The following is a 22,512-nucleotide window of genomic DNA, read 5'->3' as shown; positions in this document are numbered from 1 at the left end:
ATATATATATATTATTAAATTATATATATATATATATATATATATATATATATAATAACTTTAAATTTTTTTTTTTAAATATAATATATTTTTAATTTTATTTATATTATTAGGATGGAAAACAAAGAAGATAGTATAGCAGAATAAAAGATAAAGTAGGGATTTGTAAATCATATTTAACTTTTAGAAGAAAATAAAGATTTATTTAATTATAGAAATAATTTTAAAAATACATATATAAATAAAATAAGTACATTAATTACAGATAAAAATGAAACAAATATATAAGAAAAGTAAAATATTATTAATTTTAATATATATTTATAATTAATAAATTAAATAAAAAAATAAAAAATAAATATTTAATATTATTAATACATTAATATATATATTTGTTTTATATAATTTAAAATAAAAGTATATATTAATATTTATAAAAATAAATATATATATTTTATATTATATTATATTATATTATATTATATTATATTATAAAATAATATTTATTTTTATAAATATATTTAGTATATTTATTTATTTGTCTTTATTATTTTTATTCCATTAAAAGTAAGCAATAAATCAATATGAAAGAATAAGCTGAATAAATTTTTAAATTTATAAAAAAGAAGATGATAGTAATTTAAAAAGTGTTTTAGGATAAAATCTATAATAATCTGAAATTGGTATTTTTAAAATACGATTAAATAAAAAATATATATAAAAAAGATAAACTAAATTTGAAATTATCTAGAAATAGGGAATCAGCTAAAAACAGCAGAAAAAGAAAAAAATATATATTGAATTATTAGAAACAAAAGTAAATTTATATATGTATATATATTTAAATCTAGATAAATAATATATTTATATAAAATAAATATATTTATATTTTTATATTTATTTTAAATTTAAGGTTTCTTAATTATCTGAAGAATTAGAAAAAACAAAGAAAATTTTATAATAAAATAATTAATATTTAAATAAAATTGATTTTTAAACATAAAAATTAAACGGATATACATTTGGAAGATAATAATTATATGAAAAGATAGAAAAATGTTTGACTGTATAAACTGAGGAAAACGAATTAAATTTACTTCTTGATTCTTTACGAGTAATAATAAAATGAATAAAATAATTATTTATTTAATATTTTTTGTATTAAATAAAAAGTTAAGGTTAGGCGCATAAGGAAAAGAGAGACTTAATGCTGTAAATTTTTTCTTTAAACAAATAATTGAAATTTTTATACCTACTCATTATAGATATTTATTATGGACATCAGTAGAAAGTATAATATTAATATTTTTAATTATATTATTCTTATTTTTTTTAATTATATTTTTTATTTATAACAAATAAAATAAGATTTTGATTTTTTCTCAGAAAAAGATAATGATAATGTTAAAAAATCGCCTTGGAGAGAAGAACTATAAAAACAACTTTAATTATCTAATTAATAAAAGCAAAATATATAAAAATTCAAACAAAAATTAGTTTAGGAAAAAAACAATTAGATTTGTAAATAAAACAATAAAATTAATTTTTGTTTAAAAATAAAATAGATTAATAAATCAATTCTAAACAACAAAAAACAAATTCAATACAGAGTTTAAGAAGTTGAAGGTATAATAGATAATATGAGAAATATTTTTAATCCTTAATAATCAGCATATTTTTTATTGTCTCTTGAAAAAGTAATTAAATTATATTTTAATAATTTAAAATAATAGAATAATTATAATAGAATAAATATAGAAGAGAAGTTAGCAATTAAAATTTATGGGAAGCTTTTTAAAATGAAAGTGGAGAATATGATTTTGATGAAGAAGGTTTCTATGATTATAAAGATAAGAAGATGAATGATGATAATTAAAATTAATAATAAAATAATATAAATGGTTATATAAATATTAATAATTATTCATAATAAAATAATTGTTAAGATGATACTGATAGTAATTAATCAGATAATAATTATATACTACTAATAAAAATAAAAAAAATAAAAATGACATATAAATTATATAAAAATAATATTAATATAAAGCTTTTTTACTTTTTCTAAAATTATAGATAAAAAGTTATTATTTTATTAAATTAAATTAATATATTTAAAATTTTATTTTATAAATTAATACATATAATAATATATTTAAAAAGATAATAATAATATTGTAAATATAAATAATATTTATTTATATTTTTAGAATATTATAAGTATATTTAAATTGCTTTCAAAAATTTACAAACATATGATTATTTTAGATTATATATTTTTTTTGTATTAATTATAAATCAATTTTTCATATATATATATAATAAAAAAAAAAAAATAGCAATAAAAATAAGTAAAGTTTATAAAAACTTATTATAAATATTTTTCATAGAGATTTTTTTTTAAAAAAAAATTAATAAATAGTGTGATTTCCCGAATAAAATTTATAATTTTATTTAATTTTAAAAATTTTCAGCAAGATAAATAGTATATTAAAGAATTATATCATTATGATTTTTTTTTTGATTTATAAAAATAAGTATAATTATAATAATGTTTTTAAATTTCCTAAAATTAAAATATCATAAATAAAGTTTTTATTTATTTATTTAAATTGAATGAAATTATTATTTTAATATTAAATATTTATTTCTTAGATATTTTATTTGAATAATAATTTTATAATTTTTTTTTTTATTTTTATTTTTAGAACTTGATTATCTAAATAATATTTTAAATGCACAATTTATAAATATATTATATTTATTTAAATGTTATAAATTACAAATTTATATATATTATTTGTAAGTTGAAAAATATTAAAAATTCTGGAACTTTTACTCTACTTAAATAATTTAGCATAATTATCTGCAAAAATTTAGAAACCATTTTTATTATAAATATAAAAACTATTAAATAAAAATAAAAGAAATAACAGGATTTTGAAATTAAAATCATATAAATTACTAAATATGTAAATAAAAGAATAAAATAAATAAAGCAATAAAATATTATTATATAATAATAATTAAAAATTTAATATAATTTTTCATTTATAATATTAAATTATAATATATTAATCATTTATTTATAAGTCTATAACAATGAATTTTTTTTTCAATTATAAATAGAAAGAAATAATAAAATAGTAAAAATTAAAATTAAAAATAGTTTAGAAATTAAATTCAAAGAACTATATATATTTTAGTGAAGTATTTATATTATTGGATAATTTATAAATATAATAAATTAATAGAAAATAAAAATTATATTTAATTAACTTTATATCATATTATAATTATTATAATTTTATAAATCTTTTTATACAATTAATATTCATTTGAAAAAAAAAAAAATTGAAGAATATAAATATGAGGATTGAAAATAATATAAAAACATTATTTTCCTAAGATGATAAATAAAATATAAATAAAAAAATAATTTTTAAGATAAAAATTGTACTAAATTAAGTTAATTTATAAATATAATAAAATTATAAAACGAAAATGAAAAAAATTATTTATGTATAAATTTAAACAAAATATATATATATATTAATGAGACTAATATATTATTTTATAATTTTTAAAAATAGCAATTACAATAATATGTTAATAAATAAAATTTATGAAAAAAAAAATATAAGTTACATTTAGCTAATCAAATATTATTTTATATTCTAAATTACCTTATTTACAAATATTTTTAAAATTTATATACTAAATGAAGTGAATTTAAAAAGATTAAAATTATTATTTTGTAGAAATCAGGTGTAACAATAAAAAGAAAAATTTAATTTTAAAATTAAACTATATAAAATTACTTAAATAGTAGATTAAATATGATATTTTTAAGTAAACTGTTATTGAGTAATTATTAATAAATATTATTATTTAAAAACAAGTATAAATTGAATTATTAAATAAAGATAATAAAAAAGATATTTATTTACATCAATAAAATTATAATAATCAAAAAAGATAGACGAAAAAATATATATAAATTAAATTATTATAATTTAAAAAAAATTATATTTTCTATATAAAATAATTATAATTATATAATTAATAATATAATATTATTTTTTAATTTATATTTCTTAAACATTATTAAAAAATTATTTAATAATGTAAATTTTTTGCTTTTCTTATTTTAAAATATAAAAAGAATTTTTAATTTTTAAAAAAATATTTAAAATAATAAAAATATAAATTGATTTTTTTATTATTTTTAACATAAATAAATTTTAATATTTTATAAATACAATATATATAGAAATAGATAAGATAAATATAATATTATGAATAAAATAATATATAAAAACACTAAGTTTTTTTTTTACATATAATTAAAATGTCTATCATTATTTTTTGAATTATAAATATATTATTACTTTTGTAATTTACTCATTTTAAATATTAAACATTGTTTAAATATTTATATTAAATAATTAATAGAATATTTATTAATTTAAAAATTAAAATCTATAATCTATAAACTTTAAAATATAATATAAAAATATTTTATTATTAGTTAAATAAATATTAATATTATTAGAAAAAAATATAAAAAAATCTAAAATAATATAATATTTCTATTCTTGTTTAATATTATATTATTATAATATCATAAGAAAACATATTTTTTAATACTATTTATTTATTTATTTTTTTGGTTTTAATTAATTTACAATAAATTTTTATATTATTGTTTGTTTACTTTATATTTAATAAAATTGAAAAAAAAAAAAATATTAATAATATATTATATAAATAATAATAACAAATATTATTTTATTTCAAAAAAAATTAATAAAAATGATAAATTATCATAATGCCTTCAATGAAAATTACGTTCCAATAAATTTATAATCAGGCTATGAAGAATATGGTTCCTAGGAATCATTTTTAGAATTTGTGAATATGTATTATTTCTCCCAATTTCAAAAAGATTATGATAAGATGTTAAATGGTTTACTTAGTTAAGATTATAAATTAGTAAAAGAATCAGCACACAGTGTAAAAGGATCATTTGGGTATATTTAAATTAATTTTTAAAAATGTGGATAAAATATAAAATTAAAAATAAAACAAATTTATTAATATTCTTTTTCCTTTTTTATTTAACAAAATAAAAATATATAAAAAAAAAGATATTTAAAACCTCTCATTTTAGATTAAATTTCAAATGAATTATAAAATTTTATTAAAAAAAGACTCACAGATAATCTTCCATTTACAGATGAAGATGTTTTATATATATATTAATAAGGATTAGTAGTATTAACTGAATATATAGCTTTTAAAAGATTCGTAAAAAAAACATTTAATATAGACATTGATTTACATGAATTAAAAAGTTAAAGTATATAAATATCTATCTAATTTATATAAATTAATATTAAATAAAATATTATTTATTTATTTATATACAAAGAAAAAATATATATACAATATGACATTTTTTTTTTTTTTGGGAAATTTTTTTTTTATTATTATTATTATATTTTAATTTATTTATATTAATTTTATTTTTTTTTAAGTTGATGAATGTTATAAAGTATATTTTAAAATTTGCAATATATAAACTGATAATATAAGCTTAAAATAATAAATTTCTTAAAAAGATTAAAAAGATAATAATAAATTAGATAAAACAAAATCTAAAGAAAATATGATTTTTAAATAAAGTTCTTTAAAAGATAATTCTGCAAAAGATCTTTCATTAAAAGAAAGTTCTATAAAAGAAAGAAAAGTTAAAGAAAGCTCAAAGAAATTTATAGAAAATAATTAAACCTAAATTTTTAATCAGTGTACTTAATGCGAAAAATAATAAATTATAATAGAAAAAGAAGAAAAAAATATAAAGCCTTGTTGTACTTAATGCAAATTATTTTGAAGTAAAAAATAAATAAAAAAAAATACAATTTTAATTATTATAATAAATTAATTTCTATATTTTTTTTTTTTTTTGTACATTTTTATTTTTGATTTAAAATTAAAAAAAAAAAAAAAATATTTTCTTTAACAAAATTAAAAGTATTTTATTATAAAAATAAATACATCAAAAAATATAAAAAATCAAAAAATCAAAGTTTTTAACTTTAAGTTTTTGCAATTAATAACGAATCCATAACTAAATACATTTTATTATTTTTATTTTTACAAATTTACTAAAACCTCCTAAAAATATTAGCTTAAATATTATTTTATTTGTCTTGTTCCTATTAAAATTTTTAAAAATTCTCAAAAATCTTTCCCAAATATTCAAAATCATTCAAAACAATTGAAATTCTATCAAATCCCATTTTATTTTTCTTAAAATCGTACTAAAAAACCTTAAAAACTTTCACTTAATACAAAGCCTAAAATAGTCTTCCCATTTCTAACACAAAATGTTTATTATAATCTTTAAATTACCCCTAAAAAAATTTATTTAAGCTTTCGAATTGAAAAACCAATCCCTCAACCCCAATTTATACCATTTCTTTAAATATTACATCATAAATTCCTTTAAACTCCCTAAATATTAAATCAGCAAAATTATATGAATTTAAATATTCCTCTAAATTTTCATCACATAAAACTTTTTACTATAACTATAATTATTTATAACCCCCCCAAACTTCACAACTATTGATTTCTAAATATTTCAGAAAAAACGAAAATTCATCACAAACACATAAAAAAACCTCTAAACTACATATACCATCCCCTAAATTATGCATATATCTATACATATCCGCAATTTCTACTTCCTAGGCATTCGGAAAATTAAGATTAATTATATTTCTAAAAGCCTTGAATTTAAGACCGAATAAACTAGCCTAGTCTTTTTAAATAATAGAACTTTAAATTTTAAAGCATTCTTTTAGTAGTTAAATTCGATTATTCTTTTCTATTTTATAAAATTCCAATAAAATCCTCAAAACAAAATGTAAATCAATTAATTATTTTTTACTTTTTTTTTTTTATTTACATAATCTTTTAAAACTTTCTTCACTAACATCACATTTATTTAATCGTATTTATATAAAATTCCCTCTATTACTTTCTCTACTTTTAATAAATCCCCATACATAATAGTATCAAAACTACTTTCGTGTTTTTCCATACAATTTCCTTAAAAAAGGATATTTCGAACTTTTAAATAAAAAAAAAGTTCATCTAAACCATTTTTTTCGCTTAAAAAATCCCTAAAGCAGTTTACTTCCCACACCTAGTCGATTTTTGGGCAAAATAAATCTAAAAAAAACACATTCTAATCTCATCAGATAGCATTTTTTCTTATTCATTTTATAATCGAATTTATCTTTTTTTCGTATCTAAAGTAAATTTACCAAGCCAACCATATACAAAATCAGGAAAATGTGATATTTATTTAGGATAATGTTCATAAAGGATAAATTCGTTATATTTTGAGTCTAATATGGCTCTCATTTAACCTATTAAAGAAAAAGAAATTTTACGGTTTTTAAGTTTTTTATCTCTTTTTCATAATTAGAGGTCATTTATTCAAGAAATATAAAAAAAGAAGGCTTTTCTAAAAAATAATTAAGGTTTTCTTAAAATAGAGATTATTAAGAAGCTTATTTATTTATTAAATTATCTAATATATTATTTAGGTTTAAAGAATTTTTGTCATTTTATTAATTTTTTTAATTTTTTATAAAATACTTAATCTTTTTAAAATTATAATTTTAAAATTTACAAATTTTAGTTAAAATTATTGAAATTTTGATTCTCTTCAACAAATATTTCTTTACTTTATTAAATAACAAATTTATATAATTTATTCTTAGTATTTATTAATTCATTTTTTAATTTAAAATAATCTTTTTCTTATTCAAAAAGTTATATTTTATACATATTATAATCTTCTAATTACATAAAAGCCCTTTCACGGTAATTATTGATTATTTCTTATTAGTTTTATTATATATTTTTATATTAATCTAATTCTATTTCTAATTAATCTGCATGTTTTTTATAAACTTAATATTGAAAATCAATATTATTAAATGCATTTTACAAATTAGACATTTAAATTTTATAAATATAAATTTCTCGGTCTTTATTTTATATTTACTAAATTAAATATTAATTTTAATTTCCTAATTATTGCTAAAGTTCATCTATTTTTTTTTAGTTTCAGCTAAATCTTGACATGATTCGAATTCTTATAATTTTTGGCTTAATTGAACAATTGATTAAGCCATTTTTATATTTTATAATTAAATATAATTATTAAAATTATTATTATTATTATTATTATTATTATTATTATTATTATTAGTATAATTATTAATATCATTATTTTCATTATTATTATCTCTAAAAAATGAAATATCTTTTTATTCACTTTTTTATTACTATTTTATATTATTTATTTTTGATAATTTAATAATTTCTTCATGATTTTTTTAAATGTTTTTATTTTAAAATTAGCAAATATAATTTTATATTAAATTTTATATTAATTAACTTTAAAAATTATTTATTTCTAAAAATTTTTATAATATTTTTATATTTTATGGATTTATTTACATATTTTCATTTAGTTCTAATAAAAAAAAATTCTCCATTTATTCTAATAATTTTATTTTTTATATAATATCTAAAGGACATTAATTATCTTTTTATATTTTTTCTAAAAACTTATTTATTTTTTCTTTATTTTCTTTAATTTTTTTTTCTAATTATATAAATTCTTTCTCTTAATATTATTTTTTATCACATAATTAATATAAATTTACACCTTTAAATTCTTAACTATTAAATTTTTTTTATTATGAACTTAATTATCCATTTTAGAATATAAAGACTCTGTTTTTTTTACCTATTTATAGTTTCTATACTTGATAATATTTTTAAGTTTTCAGTAAGTTTTAATTGTGTTTGTTAAATCGTTTTTTGTTGATTAAAACAGCTTCTTTAAGTAGGCATTTAATGTACATAATCATCTTTTAATTTTTGTTATTTTTAACTAAATTGTAATTTTTCTAAACTTAATTATTTATTAATTAATATTCCTTTAGGCAATAATTTAACATCTTTTTATTTTTTATGCATATTTTTCATTTTTTTTATAAAAATTTTTATATTTATTGGTTAATTATTTATTTATTTTATTAAATTATTATAAATTAATTTAAATTTTAATTAAAAGAAAAAAATATAATAATTTTATAAATAATAAGTTTCAAAACTTTTTTTACAAATATTAATATTTTATCAATTACAAGTAGCATATTAAATAAATTCTAAAGTAGAAAAATCTTCGTTATTATTTTCGACCCAAGGAGTATATTAATTATTAATTTAATCTTCATGTGAAAATATTTATATATTTTTATTCTTATTAATTTATTATTACTTTTACTATTTAAATTTATAATTTTATTAAATTAAACATTATTATATTAAATTTTATTAAAATTAACTTTATTATTATTATTAATTAATATAATTATCTAATTATAATTTATAACTATCAAATTAAAGTTTATAATTATCAATGTAAAATTTGTAATTATTAATTTTATTATAGTTGTTATTATAATTTTAATATAAATTATTATTACTGAAATTATTATTATATTAATATTTATTATTAATAAGATTATTATCATAATCTTTAATATGATTTTAATTATTATTATTATTATTATTATTATTATTATTATTATTATTATTATTATTATTATTATTGATATTATTATTTTCCTCATTATTGCATTTTAAGTTTTTACTTTAATTTAAACTAGTTTGTTTATTTTTTATTTATTATTTATTATTATTCGTATTTTTTTAATGAGCTGATTATGTTCTTTTATTAATAGTTTTTATTTTTTCAATATTTTTATTATCTATATTTTCAAATAAATCATATTTATTATTTTTTAAATTAAGATCTGTTTTTTAAGTGTAATTTCTATTTCTTTATGTTTTTATTTAATCTTTTAACATACGATTATAATTATTATTTTCAATTGCTTTTTTTTACGAATTTGTAGAATAGTGTATACTTTATATTCTTTTTTATCTATCTTTTTTATTAAAAAGTATCAAATTTTATTAAATGAAACTTTTTCTTATATTTTCTTATACTAAATCAAATTATTTAAAATTGTTATTTGTTTAAATATTTATTTAATTTTTTCATTAATTTATATTTTTTTTTATTTTCTAATGTCATTTTTTATTTATTAATCAATCTTTAAATATGCTTAATTATTATTTAGGATTTTTTTTGAATTAATTGTTTATAATTTTTCAATTTCATTTTCATTCTATGCTTTTTTATATATTTGATTTTAATTAATGGGACTTAGTATTTTGACTGATAATTCTGTTTATTTTTAATTGGATTTTTAATAATTTTATTTTTCTTCAAATAATATTTTTTAATGCAATATTCGAATATTTTATTATTAGGAATTTGTTAAATGTAATTTTTATAAAAAAGAAACATTTTTTTTATTTAAACTTTTATTATTATTCATTTTTTTAGTGATTTTAGTTTTTTTTATTATAAAATAAATAAAAATATTTTATAATTTTTTCATTTATATTTAAAATCAAAAAAATTCAAAAAATATTTTAAATTAAACCTTAGTGAATAAAAATCTAATGTTTTTGTTAATTTTTCTTATATTTTTTTTATTTCTAAATATTTTTATTTCTAATTTTATTTTATTTGTATCTTATATAGTTATTAAGATTTTTTTTTATATAATAATTAATTATTTATAATATATTTAAATTTATTATATATTAAAATTAAAATTTTTAAACTAAAAAAATTTACGATTTATAATTTGTTATGCTTTTTTTAATTTAGTAAAAGACTAAAATAAAATAAAGCTAAAAATATATACAAAAGAAAATAAAAATAAAAAAAATTAAATTCTAATATAAAATATAAACATTTTTTTATTAATCATTCAAAAAAAAGTATTAAAAATAAAATATAAAAATTTATAATAAATATTAGTTTCTATATATAATATATAAAAATAATTTAAAATACATATAGTAAATCCAAAAAAACTAAAAGAATAAAAAAACAAAAATAAATAAAATATAAAATTAAAAAGCAAAATATATTACATTAATATATATAATTAATAAAAATAATATATATATATATATAAAAAATAAAATAAAAAAAATGGCTAAAGGAATAGCAGTAGGACTTAATAAAGGTTTCATAACCACAAAATTAAACAAGAAATTCAAAAGAGAATAACCCTCTAGAAGAAAAGGATCTTTGGGTAAAAGAGTAGCTTTAGTTAGATAAACTGTTAGAGAATTGACTGGATTTGCCCCTTACGAAAAAAGAATTATCGAACTTATTAAAGCTGGTAGTGCCAAAGATAGCAAAAAAGCAACTAAAATTGCAAGAAAAAGATTAGGTACTCATAGAAGAGCCAAAGTAAAAAGAGCCTTACTTGAAGAAGCTGTTAAATAACAAAGAAAGAAATGAAATATTTGAGATATTTTTTTAAAAAAACTTTTTTTTTTTTTTTTTTTTACAAAACAGCATTAGGATTAAATAATTAGTATATTTAAGGAGTTTTATTTTTTGTTCACTAGGATTATTTTTATATTTAATTTTTGAAAAAATAAATGTCTTAAAATTTAAATTTTTTTATCTCTATTGTGTTTTTTGTAAATTTTATTATTTAAATTTTATAATAATATAAAAAAAAAATATATATATATATCTTTTTAATATATATTATACAAATGAAGATTCTTCTTTATCAAATATTTTTTTTTTAATGTAGAATTTTTTCTTTTTTAATTAATATTTTTTTTGTTTTATTTAAAATTATTTTTTAATTTAAAAAGATTTATATTTTTGTAATATAAAATAATTTTTAATATTTTTCATAAAATAAAATTTTTGTTTTTTTTTTTTTTTAAAAAAAAAATATTTTGTATTTTATTTCTACTATAAATCATAAAATATAATGTTTTTTAAAAAAAAAAAAATAAATAAATTAATCTATTCATCACATAATATATATATAAACAAAAAACTAAAAAAAAATTTTAAAATTTTCCTTTTAAATTATCATTTAATATTAATAAATATAATATAACAGCATTAATATATAAAAGTTCATTGTAGATAAACTTTTCTAGATTAAAACAATTTTAATGAAAAATGTTTTTCTTAGTAAGATATATTATAAGTGGATTAGTTAATTTAACTACATTTAAAATAAAATTAATCGGGCTAATTAAAGCTAGTGGTGCCAAATATGAAAAAAAACAATTAAAATTGCAAAAATAATATTATTTATACACAAAAGAGCAAAAGCAAAAAGGGATATATAGTTGAAGAAATCGTTGAATAATAAAGAAAATTAAGCAATGTATTTTATATGAAGATTTTTTTATAAATAATATAGAATATAATTAATATTAAATATTTAAATAAAATATAAACATCTATTTATTTATTTTTTTGATATTTTTTTTATTTAATTTTTTTTTTAATTTATATAGTAAAAATAAAAATAAAATTAAAACTTTGAATATTTTTTTTTTTTAAAAAAATGGATTCGAAATAGTAATAATATTTAATAAAAAAATTAAAAAAAATAATAATAAAACTATTTTATAATACATTTTATAAAAATAAATACAATTATTAAAAAATATAAAGCGATCATTTATTTAAAATACTCTTAATTGGTAATTCTGGAGCAGGAAAAACATGTATATTAATGAGATATTCAGTAATAAATTATTATTTAAAATAAATAAAAACTAAAAATTAGGAAAATTAATTTACTTATAACTTTTATAATACTATTGGTGTCGACTTTGTATGTTAGTTAATATAAATAACATTTGAATATAAAAAAATTATTTAAATATTATAAAATATAATTATTCCAAAATTTTAAATTTTTCTAAAAAAAAAAAAAAAAAAAGAAAATAAAATCTTTAAGATTAGAAGATAGAAATATTAAGCTTTAAATTGTTATTTTTATTTTAAAAAATAAATACAAATATAATATAAAAAACAAAAAATAAAGTGGGATACAGCAGGGTAAGATAGATTTAGAACAATTACTTGTAGTTATTACAGGTAAAATAAAATATATTTATTAACAAAAAATATATATCTATATAAATATATAATCATTAAATAATATTAGAGGTGCTTAAGGAATTTTAATAGTATATGATATTACAGATAGAGAGTCTTTTGAAAACGTAAAAACATGGATGAGTGAAATTGAAAAGTTTATTTTATTTTTATTTAAAGAAAAAAAAACAAGCAAAAGAAATTTATAAATTAATTTTTATAAAATAAAATAAAAAGACATGCAAAAGAAGGTGTTTAAAAAATGTTAGTTGGAAATAAATGTGATTGTAATGAAAATAGAAAAGTTACATATGAAGAAGGATTAGAATTAGGTATTAAATAATATTTATAGTTTTATAAAATAAATATATATATAAAAAGCATAATAATATAAAATAAATTTTATGGAAACATCAGCAAAAAATGGTTAAAATGTAGACTTGTCATTTACTTTACTTGTAAAGACAATGTATTTTTATTTAGAAAAAATAAAATAAAAATGAAAATAATTAACATATATATTTATATTAAATATATATAATTTATATAAAGTATGAATAAGAATGGAAATTTATAAAATACAAATAATATAGGAATGAAAATAGCACCTTAATATTAAAATTAAAAGTTAAATTAAGATAATAATAATAAAAATAATTAATAATAAGAAGATTGTTGTTGAATATTATTAAAAACAAATAAATAAATATATAAAAAAAATATACTGAAACATAGAATATATTCTATCTTATAAAAGAGTTAGTCATTTAATAAAAAATATATATAAATTGAATATTTTTTTTACGAATATATTATTATAATTAGTATTTTTAAATATAAAAATAATTTAAAATTTATCTATTTTATATAAATTAGAAATATAAAAAAAATATTTTTAGTTTATTATAATATTTTATAAATACTTTAATATTAATTTAAAACTTTATATCAAAATATAATGTAGTCTATATTCTTTTTTTGCTCTTAAGATATATAATTAAATTATTATTATTTTGATAATATTTTATTAATAAACTTTTTAAATTATTAAAAAAATTTATAAAATTATAAAATAATATTTATATATATTTAAAAATAAAATTTATATAGAAATGTTTAAATATTTATGATATTTTATTTTTTTTGAATACAAATTTATTTAAAATTCAGAAAATTAAATTTAGTAATTTAGCTCTTAAACATATAAAACTCTTTTATATAGTCTCATCAGACAAATTTATACCATATTAAGCAAATACTATTTAAGTAAATATTCGGAAAATCAAATATATTTAAAGAATTATAATTATTTAAATTATATTTGTTATAAGAATAAAATATAATTTTATATAGAAATAATAAAAAAATTATATTATTTTAAAATATGATTATAAATCTTAATTTCTATTCGTTTTATTTTCTTATGATTGTTTATTTATTAGGTAAATATTAAATATTATTTTATAAATAAAAATACAAATATTGATGCTTTTTTCAAAATTAATTATTTTCCTTTTAAATAAATTAATAATTTTTTGAGTTATTCTTTGTTAATTAATTTTGAAAAAAATAATATTAGATTTTTAAAATATGTTTATTATTGTTTTTTTAAAAGTTTAATTTATTTTAAATCTTTTTTAGTTTATTATTTTTATTTATTAAATTAAAAATGAATTTTTTAGTACTTTCTAATATTTTTATTTTTGGAAAAGATTATTTTTTAAAAAATAAAATAAATTCAATTTAATTTTTATTTTTTTTACAATTTAGTTTAAATTTTTTTATAAAATTTAAATTTTAATGAAGATTTAAATAAACATATTATATTTTTTCTCAGATTATAAACTTAATTATTATTTTTAAAAAATTATTAAATAAATATATAATCAATAAAATTTTATATTTATATTTTAAATTAGGTTTTTTATTCTTTTAAAAAATTTGATCTTAATGTAAAATGTAAAATTTTGTTTGTTTATAAATAAACTTTTGTTAGAATTTATAATATTTAATATTTCAAGTTAAAATTATATTAAAATAATATAGTAAAATTATTTATCTAAAAAAATAAAAATAAGTATAAAAATTAAATATTTTACAATCTCTATTTTTTTTTAAAAAAAAATATAAAAATAATGGATTGTTTATATTTTACAAATCTTATTTCGTTTAATTAAATACTTATATTTGAAAATTAAATTTTGAATATATTTTAATTTATATATATATATATATATATATATATATATATATATATATATATATATATATATATATATAATTAAAATGTTATTTAACATTTTTATGAATACTTTTATTAAAAATAATCAAATAAATTATTTTTGATATAATTAAGTTTTTTTAAAAATAATTTATTTTATTGACATAAAATAAAAACTCAATATTTTCCGTATACATAGAATATAAAAAAAACTACTGGTGAGCTAAAAGTTAAAGAATCCAACTAAAAATAAATGTATATATATAAATAAAATAAAATACTCTATCCAAAATTCCGCCATGTCCAGGAAAAAGACCCCCTGAATCTTTAATATTTGCAGTTCTTTTAACAAAAGATTCGACTAAATCTCCAAATACTGCAAAGCATCCTCCGAAAAACCCAACTAAAACCATTATTAATAAACCAGATTTAGGTATAAACTCAAGTTATAAAAAATGTAATAATACACTAGTAAAAGTACTTAATATAACAGCACCAAAGACACCTTCCCAAGTTTTTTTAGGTGAAATCCTTGGACAAAAAGGGGTTTTTCCTAATGCTGAACCTAAAAAAAGAGCACCATTATCACTTTAAAAGGATATAATTATCCAAAAGATAACACAAGAATATCCTCTTTCATAATCATAGAATAAGATTGGAAAAGCTAAAGGAAAAACAAAAATTATAAAATAAAAACTATAAGCAGATATTTAAATAAAAGTAATTAAAAATAAAGTCTCGTCTTTATTTTATGGTTATTAATAAATTAAAAATTAAATCATTTTTATTAATACGATTATCATTAATGATAAAAATAAATAAAAATTGGTTTCTTTTAAAATATCATTAGAAAAACTTATACAAAGGATAAAAAATTAAATAGGAATTTAAATAAGCTATTATTTTTAAAAAAATATATTTTTTTAATATATTATAAATAATATATATATATTTATATATATATAAATATATATATATATATATATATATATATATCAAATATATTTTAATTTTTATTCTTATAAATATATTTTAATTTTTATATATATTTTAAATTTATATATATCTATTTGTATTAGATATTTATTTAAATATTTATATTTATTTTTATATACATATCTTTTTTGAAATTTTTTTATTTATTAATGTTTTTATTTACTTCTCTTTTATTTATTATTTATATATAATTTTCATATTTTGTATCAAACTATTTTTTTAATATATTACTTATTAGTATTGTATATTCTTTATACGATAAAAAAGTTGAAACTTATATTTTTATTTATTTATTATTTTAATTTATCCTTTTTTTATTTTTTTTACTTTATGCTATAAAAACTGCTGTTATTTTATATTATACTAAATAAATTAATATCGGAGCTATTATAGAAGCAGTTATTACTCTTTTTTTCCACTCTACCATATTATTATTACTTTAAATTATATTTTTTATATAAAATAAAAATAATATATTAATCTAAAAAATTTTATTTTAAAAGATATAAAGCTTTTGATATATTAATAATTAGTTATTTTATTGATTTAAATTTAAATATTTATATTTTAATAACAAAGAATTGAAAATTATAAATTTTATATAAGAATAAAATAAGATTAAATATTTATAAAAAAATATTTAAAAAAAAAAAAATCTTTTACTAAAAATAAAATTATTCGATTAAATTATTTATAAAAAAAATAAAAAAAAATATTTTTATAATTAATAAATAAAATTCTTATAATTATATATATAAAATTATTTTAATATATATTTTAAAATAAAAATATATTTATTTATATTTTATAATTTCTTATATTATATAATATCTTTTTTCTTTTATTTTTATAATTCATATATTATTTTTTATATTTTCATTAATTATACATTACAATATTTTGAAACATTTTATAATCTGTTTATTTCATTATTTATTTTTAATAATTATAATTACAAATATTTTGATTTTATCTTTATATATATAGTATTTTATACTTTGAAATTAAAAATTCTTATTTAATATAAATTTTATAATAAATACGCCCAAAAAATACTGTAAATAAAAAATAAAAAACTCAAAGATTATTTTTAATATTTTCTAAAGTCTTTTTTATAAGTAGTCTCTAATTTCCTTAATCAAATACACAATTTACCCCTTTAAGTTACTGAACAGTTTTTTCAATACTCTAATATTTAAAAATATTCTACAATATATCCACTGAAATCCCTTCCGGTCCATACGTTTTGCAAATTATTTTAACAGCCCAAATAATCCATTTTTAAATATAAATATCCATAATATATTTCCCATGATCTTTACATTCTTAATATAATTTAAAAAACCCACTAATATTTCCCATATTAATGAAATGTTAGAATTCCATAGCTTTTTTCAAATAAGCATTTTAAAGAAATTAATCTTAATTAATTTCCTATAAACATTAATAAATTTCTAAATTTTTTTCTTCGAAAATATACTAAATAAGCCTATAATAAATAAACTCTATCAGAAACAATTTTCTAGAGATTGTCTAGTCTTTATGAAGCCATATAATTTCCCCTAAACACCTATTAAATTCCTAAATATCATAATTTTCTAAGCAAACCCTCGCATTTTATTCAAAAACTTAAAGTTTGAATTCCTTATTTATATCCTAAACCATAATATCCTATCTAATAGACCTAAACTAACTTTAAAAATACCTATATTCTTCATCTTAATTATCATTATATTTCTTCATAATAAAATCAAAACTTTTTTTTAATGTTTCCTCACTTCTTACTTCATTTGCCTTTGGATAAGTTGTTAGTCTTAAATATTCTTTTTCTATTTAAGTATTTGTACCTATTACAGGTTCTTTAGGTAGAAATTCTTCAAAATTAATTTAATTATTTTAAGTTTAATTTTAAGAAGATATTATAAATGGAATTTTTTTTATTTTTCATTTTCTTCGTCTTTATTATCTATTTAATTTGTTTATATATCCAGTTTTATTTTTTTTACGATTTTTTCTACTAATTATTATTGTTAAACTTATTAATTTTTTAACATTTTTTAATTTAAATCAGGCAAAATTCCCAAAAAACGTTCCCTATTTAAAACCGGAAGTTATTATTATTTCCAGTTTTTTATAAAAAGCTCATTCTAATTTTTCGCTTAAATAAGTTCTTATAGAATATATTTTTTCATTTCTTTTCGCTCTTTTTTATTATTGCATTTTGTAAATGAATTTCTTAAATATTCCTCTAATCCATCAGGAATTTCTTAATTTTAAATTTCTATATTTATTTCTTATTAATTTTTTTTATTCATCTTTTTTATTATTTTTTATTGAATTTCAGATATTTGGATATCTTTGGATTCTTTATTTATTGTTTTTTTCATTGCACTAATTAAATCATATAAAGAAAAACCATTATCGTCGTTTTCTTAATCAAGAATATGCATTTTTTTTTAGATGTTATTAATTATATATATAAAAATTTTTTTATATTTTTTTTTTTATTATCAAGGCTTTTTATATTAATATATAAAATAAATATATATTATAAAATATTAATATTTTATTTTTTTATTTAAAATTTTATTTTTTATAATAATTATAATATTTTCATTAATTATTATAATAATAAAATAATAAAAATTTGAATTCAATATTATTAAAAGTATTAGAACTTATTTTTTTTATAAAAAGAAACTATAAAAAGACTAATATTATAATTAATGAGATTAAATAAAATTTCTTTTTTTTTATGTCAATTTAATTATTTAATATATTATAAATTTTATCTATTTTATCTTAAAATATAAAATTAAAGTTAAAAAAATATAAAAATAAATGTTTTATTATTTTTAATTTGATATTTTTATGAAATCAAAATAACAATATTAAAATGCGTAAAAAATAAAAAAATATATATAATTGTTTTTTTTTTTTTGATTAAGATTTTTTTTAAAAAAAATCTCACTAAAAATTAATATTATAAACATTAAAATTTAAAAAAATATTCTATTTTTTTACTTTCGCAATAAAAAAACTAAAAAAAATATATAAATTAAAACAATAATTTTAAAATTAATGTTTAAAAATATATTCCCACATACAAATAAAAAAAGAAAATCCCAATTAAAATAAAGTCAAATAAATAAAATAATTTTTTTTATTTAAAAATAACAAAAATACATAAGTTTTTTTCACAACAAACCATCAATTACTTTAATTTGAATTTTCTTTTCATTATTTTAAGCTTCTTTTTTTATCTTTTTTTCCATCTTATCAATTTTATAATTTCTAAAAGCCATAAAAGGTTCTATCAAATCAATATACCTTGAATCCCCTTAAAGAATTATCGCATTTATAGCATCCGAAAAATTTTATTTTAAATGTAAAATTTAACTTTCCAATGCTTGGAATTAACCCTATTTACTTTCCAGTTAAAATTTTTGGTCATTAATAATATTTTAGAATTTCTCATTTTCCAATTTTATTGCTTCGAATTATTTTAAGATACTTTCTTTTTCTAATAAACAATTATTATGATCATTAAAAATTAAAATTTATTATCTTAACTTTTCGTTTTATATATTTTTTTTTCAATTTAATCTTTTAGTTATTAATTAATATTTTTTTCAATTTGTAAATTTTGGTTTAAAATTTCGATTGTTTAAGTTGATGTTTTTTCTTAATTTTCAATTTAATTTTTTAATAAATTTAATTAAATTTTATATTAATTTTCATTAAAGCTTAATTAATTTTATAATTTTTTTTCTACTTTTTATAAAGACTCAATTTCTAATTCCATTTAAATTATTTAACTTTACATTCTGTTCACTTCATTTTAACTCTTGATATAAAGTACAGACATTTCTTAATTTTTTTAATTTAATTTCAATATTTATTCTTACAAAAGTTTTTCGTTGCTATTTTATTATTATTATTTTTATATATTTAAAGATTCATTCCCAATATTAAAATTAATCTTCGGTATTTCTTCTTATAACTATTTAGAACTAAATTCTTCGAATTTATTTTATGAAAATTAATTTTTTTCCTTAAAAATCTGCAAATTATTAATTTTATTATTTTCTCTCTATTATGGATATGTATTTGTTCCTTTTTTTAAACAAAAAGCTCTATTATTGAGAGATAAATTTAAAAAATACTTAATTTTGTGTCCATTTCTTCTTCGAAATCATCATTAATTTCTTCATTTTTTTAATAAAAAGAATAATCTCCAAACTCATGTACTCGAATTTCATAATATAATTTAGAATTTTAATCTGGACATTTTTATAATTTCCTACATTCTTTTTTTTATCGAATTTAGTTTGTGGCATAATAGGCTATATCTAACTCTATTTTACCTGCTGTTTTTTCAATTTAATTATGTTTTATATTGATTATAAGTTCAGCTGCTTTTGACTAAAACTACTGTTATTTTTCATCCCAAAATAATGTTGCGGGAACACTCAATATTTATTTATTAAATTTCGCTAATTTATCTATTAATAAAACAGATTAAGGTATCTCTGATTTATGATCACCTTTAATTTATTTATTTATCTGTAAATTATTGATACATAAATATATATATATATATATATATTTTTTTCTAACCTCTTTTTAATAGTATTATTATTTAACAGTCATTTATACTAAAATTCATTATTAGTTTATAAAGTATTATGTCTACTTGGTATTTTATTTCTTTCGTGCCTATTCTATTTATATATTTTGACATTTTTTCTTAGGATTTTCTATAATGTATATTTATTTATTTTTATTGTAGATATTAATTAAATAATATGAGAAGAAAAAATATTAAATAACTTTTTTTAAGTTATTTATTATTTAAATATATTTCGCTCTTTTTTTGCTTTTTAATTTTCATATTTTTATATATGATATTTTTTTTATTTTATTATATAATTCATTTATATATATTATTATTCAAATTATTATACAGATTTATATTTAAATATTTAAATTAAGTTATAATTTTTATTTATTTTGAATATAGCCACCGATACAAAAAAGTTTTAAATAATAAAACCTTTAATATTTAGTTGATTTTATTATAAAAAAAGTATAAATTATTTTTTTATAAAATATATCAGAAATAAATATTTAATTTTTGAAATACATTTTAATTTATTCTTAGTATATTCTTTTTTAAATTATGATAATATAATACTTTTATTATATTTTTTTATTATTTAATTTTAATATATATTTTTATAAAAGCATGAATTTTTGAAAAAAAATAATCAAAAGTATTTAAATATTTAAAAAATAAAAAATAAAAATTTATATCCTATATCCAATAAGAAAGTTCAATAAATTAATTAAATATAATATTTTTTTAAAAAAATTGTTAAGTAGCTAATTATCATGAATTTATAAACTATAAAAAAAAATTATTAAAAATAGGCAAAAATATCAATTTATAAAAAAAAAAAATCTTGTGTTAAATGAAATAAATTTAGACATTTGTAAATTATTTAATTTAATTTTTATAAATAATTTATATATTAAAATAAATTAATTTTAGTTATTAAAAAAAAACAAAATAAAACAGATTAAAAATATATTTAATTAATTATTTTTATTAATAATAAATTATTCATATATCAGGTGATTTATAATTTTTTATTATGAATAACAAAGATACTTTTCTTTATTAATTTATAAGATATATATTAATTATTCATTTAAATGATATATTTATTATACACGTAATTTTTTAATTATTTAATTGCTTTTTTATTACTTTTAATTAATATTATATTTAGAGAATTATAATAATATATATAACAAAATAATATTATATTTATATAAAATATTGCATATAAAATAATTTATCAGATATGAAAAAAAACATATAAAAAACAATTAATATGCTCTAAAAAAATGTAAAATATATATTTTTGTGCACTAGAAAATTACAAAAAAAAATGGCATTATTTTTATAAAATATACAAAAAAAATAAATTATTTATATAAAATAAATACAGTAAAAAAATTAAAGTTAAAATTATTAACTTTATTAAAAAAAAAAACTAATATTACGTCTGATCTATATAATATAGAAACATTAAATAATTAAAATTATTTTTTAATATTAGATATAAAAAAATTAGATTTAGTATCTTTATTTGTATATTTTTTCATTTAATTAGAATTATAT

The 22,512-nt window shown here is 13.6% G+C and overlaps 4 protein-coding genes across 4 annotated transcripts, besides 44 other annotated features; 2 read left to right on the top strand and 2 right to left on the bottom strand. All coding sequences in view use genetic code 6, as the record gives it.

The window, feature by feature from the left end:
* Positions 1 to 54: a microsatellite.
* A 327-nt stretch (positions 55 to 381) lies between these two features.
* Positions 382 to 465: a microsatellite.
* Positions 445 to 494: a microsatellite.
* A 359-nt stretch (positions 495 to 853) lies between these two features.
* Positions 854 to 889: a microsatellite.
* A 416-nt stretch (positions 890 to 1,305) lies between these two features.
* Positions 1,306 to 1,351: a microsatellite.
* A 375-nt stretch (positions 1,352 to 1,726) lies between these two features.
* Positions 1,727 to 1,757: a microsatellite.
* A 384-nt stretch (positions 1,758 to 2,141) lies between these two features.
* Positions 2,142 to 2,194: a microsatellite.
* A 779-nt stretch (positions 2,195 to 2,973) lies between these two features.
* Positions 2,974 to 3,009: a microsatellite.
* Positions 3,010 to 4,148: 1,139 nt separating this feature from the next.
* Positions 4,149 to 4,204: a microsatellite.
* Positions 4,205 to 4,511: 307 nt separating this feature from the next.
* Positions 4,512 to 4,565: a microsatellite.
* Positions 4,566 to 4,995: 430 nt separating this feature from the next.
* Positions 4,996 to 5,786, top strand: IMG5_125130 (hypothetical protein; the record flags this gene model as incomplete). The annotated part of the gene is made up of 3 exons (XM_004032250.1): positions 4,996 to 5,033; positions 5,151 to 5,362; positions 5,541 to 5,786. Coding segments are annotated over 3 exons (496 nt in total), but the record flags the coding sequence as incomplete, so codon positions are not given.
* Positions 5,478 to 5,537: a microsatellite.
* A 262-nt stretch (positions 5,787 to 6,048) lies between the features above and the next one.
* Positions 6,049 to 6,087: a microsatellite.
* Positions 6,088 to 8,249: 2,162 nt separating this feature from the next.
* Positions 8,250 to 8,329: a microsatellite.
* Positions 8,330 to 8,452: 123 nt separating this feature from the next.
* Positions 8,453 to 8,477: a microsatellite.
* Positions 8,478 to 9,392: 915 nt separating this feature from the next.
* Positions 9,393 to 9,453: a microsatellite.
* Positions 9,396 to 9,447: a microsatellite.
* Positions 9,454 to 9,461: 8 nt separating the features above from the next.
* Positions 9,462 to 9,538: a microsatellite.
* Positions 9,524 to 9,569: a microsatellite.
* Positions 9,529 to 9,720: a microsatellite.
* Positions 9,586 to 9,720: a microsatellite.
* Positions 9,721 to 10,652: 932 nt separating this feature from the next.
* Positions 10,653 to 10,698: a microsatellite.
* Positions 10,699 to 10,744: 46 nt separating this feature from the next.
* Positions 10,745 to 10,781: a microsatellite.
* Positions 10,782 to 11,042: 261 nt separating this feature from the next.
* Positions 11,043 to 11,081: a microsatellite.
* Positions 11,082 to 11,099: 18 nt separating this feature from the next.
* Positions 11,100 to 11,150: a microsatellite.
* Positions 11,151 to 11,170: 20 nt separating this feature from the next.
* Positions 11,171 to 11,485, top strand: IMG5_125120 (hypothetical protein; the record flags this gene model as incomplete). The annotated part of the gene is made up of 1 exon (XM_004032249.1): positions 11,171 to 11,485. One exon carries the CDS (start codon positions 11,171 to 11,173, stop codon positions 11,483 to 11,485), a length of 315 nt encoding a protein of 104 aa, XP_004032297.1.
* Positions 11,486 to 11,767: 282 nt separating this feature from the next.
* Positions 11,768 to 11,842: a microsatellite.
* A 46-nt stretch (positions 11,843 to 11,888) lies between these two features.
* Positions 11,889 to 11,949: a microsatellite.
* A 513-nt stretch (positions 11,950 to 12,462) lies between these two features.
* Positions 12,463 to 12,510: a microsatellite.
* Positions 12,511 to 12,632: 122 nt separating this feature from the next.
* Positions 12,633 to 12,671: a microsatellite.
* Positions 12,672 to 13,460: 789 nt separating this feature from the next.
* Positions 13,461 to 13,506: a microsatellite.
* A 623-nt stretch (positions 13,507 to 14,129) lies between these two features.
* Positions 14,130 to 14,189: a microsatellite.
* Positions 14,135 to 14,214: a microsatellite.
* Positions 14,215 to 14,416: 202 nt separating this feature from the next.
* Positions 14,417 to 14,460: a microsatellite.
* Positions 14,461 to 14,844: 384 nt separating this feature from the next.
* Positions 14,845 to 14,905: a microsatellite.
* Positions 14,906 to 15,121: 216 nt separating this feature from the next.
* IMG5_125110 (phosphatidate cytidylyltransferase, putative) lies at positions 15,122 to 16,569 on the bottom strand (the record flags this gene model as incomplete). Its single annotated transcript, XM_004032248.1, has 4 exons — positions 16,486 to 16,569; positions 15,608 to 16,222; positions 15,205 to 15,209; positions 15,122 to 15,164 (listed from the first exon to the last, which is right to left on the bottom strand). Exons 2-4 carry the CDS (start codon positions 16,127 to 16,129, stop codon positions 15,122 to 15,124), a joined length of 570 nt encoding a protein of 189 aa, XP_004032296.1. The 5' UTR covers positions 16,130 to 16,222; positions 16,486 to 16,569.
* Positions 15,324 to 15,385: a microsatellite.
* Positions 16,253 to 16,322: a microsatellite.
* Positions 16,253 to 16,331: a microsatellite.
* Positions 16,339 to 16,445: a microsatellite.
* Positions 16,570 to 16,942: 373 nt separating the features above from the next.
* Positions 16,943 to 16,973: a microsatellite.
* A 67-nt stretch (positions 16,974 to 17,040) lies between these two features.
* Positions 17,041 to 17,098: a microsatellite.
* Positions 17,077 to 17,130: a microsatellite.
* Positions 17,121 to 17,156: a microsatellite.
* Positions 17,157 to 17,502: 346 nt separating this feature from the next.
* Positions 17,503 to 17,874, bottom strand: IMG5_125100 (hypothetical protein; the record flags this gene model as incomplete). The annotated part of the gene is made up of 1 exon (XM_004032247.1): positions 17,503 to 17,874. The coding sequence occupies one exon, from the start codon at positions 17,872 to 17,874 to the stop codon at positions 17,503 to 17,505; it is 372 nt and encodes a 123-aa protein (XP_004032295.1).
* A 742-nt stretch (positions 17,875 to 18,616) lies between these two features.
* Positions 18,617 to 18,654: a microsatellite.
* A 3,173-nt stretch (positions 18,655 to 21,827) lies between these two features.
* Positions 21,828 to 21,875: a microsatellite.
* Positions 21,841 to 21,885: a microsatellite.
* Between the last annotated feature and the right edge of the window lie 627 nt (positions 21,886 to 22,512).

Source organism: Ichthyophthirius multifiliis (assembly GCF_000220395.1).
Source record: "Ichthyophthirius multifiliis unplaced genomic scaffold scaff_1120509250987, whole genome shotgun sequence".
NCBI classification, from domain to species: domain Eukaryota; phylum Ciliophora; class Oligohymenophorea; order Hymenostomatida; genus Ichthyophthirius; species Ichthyophthirius multifiliis.
This window is presented reverse-complemented; position numbering and strand designations above follow the sequence as displayed.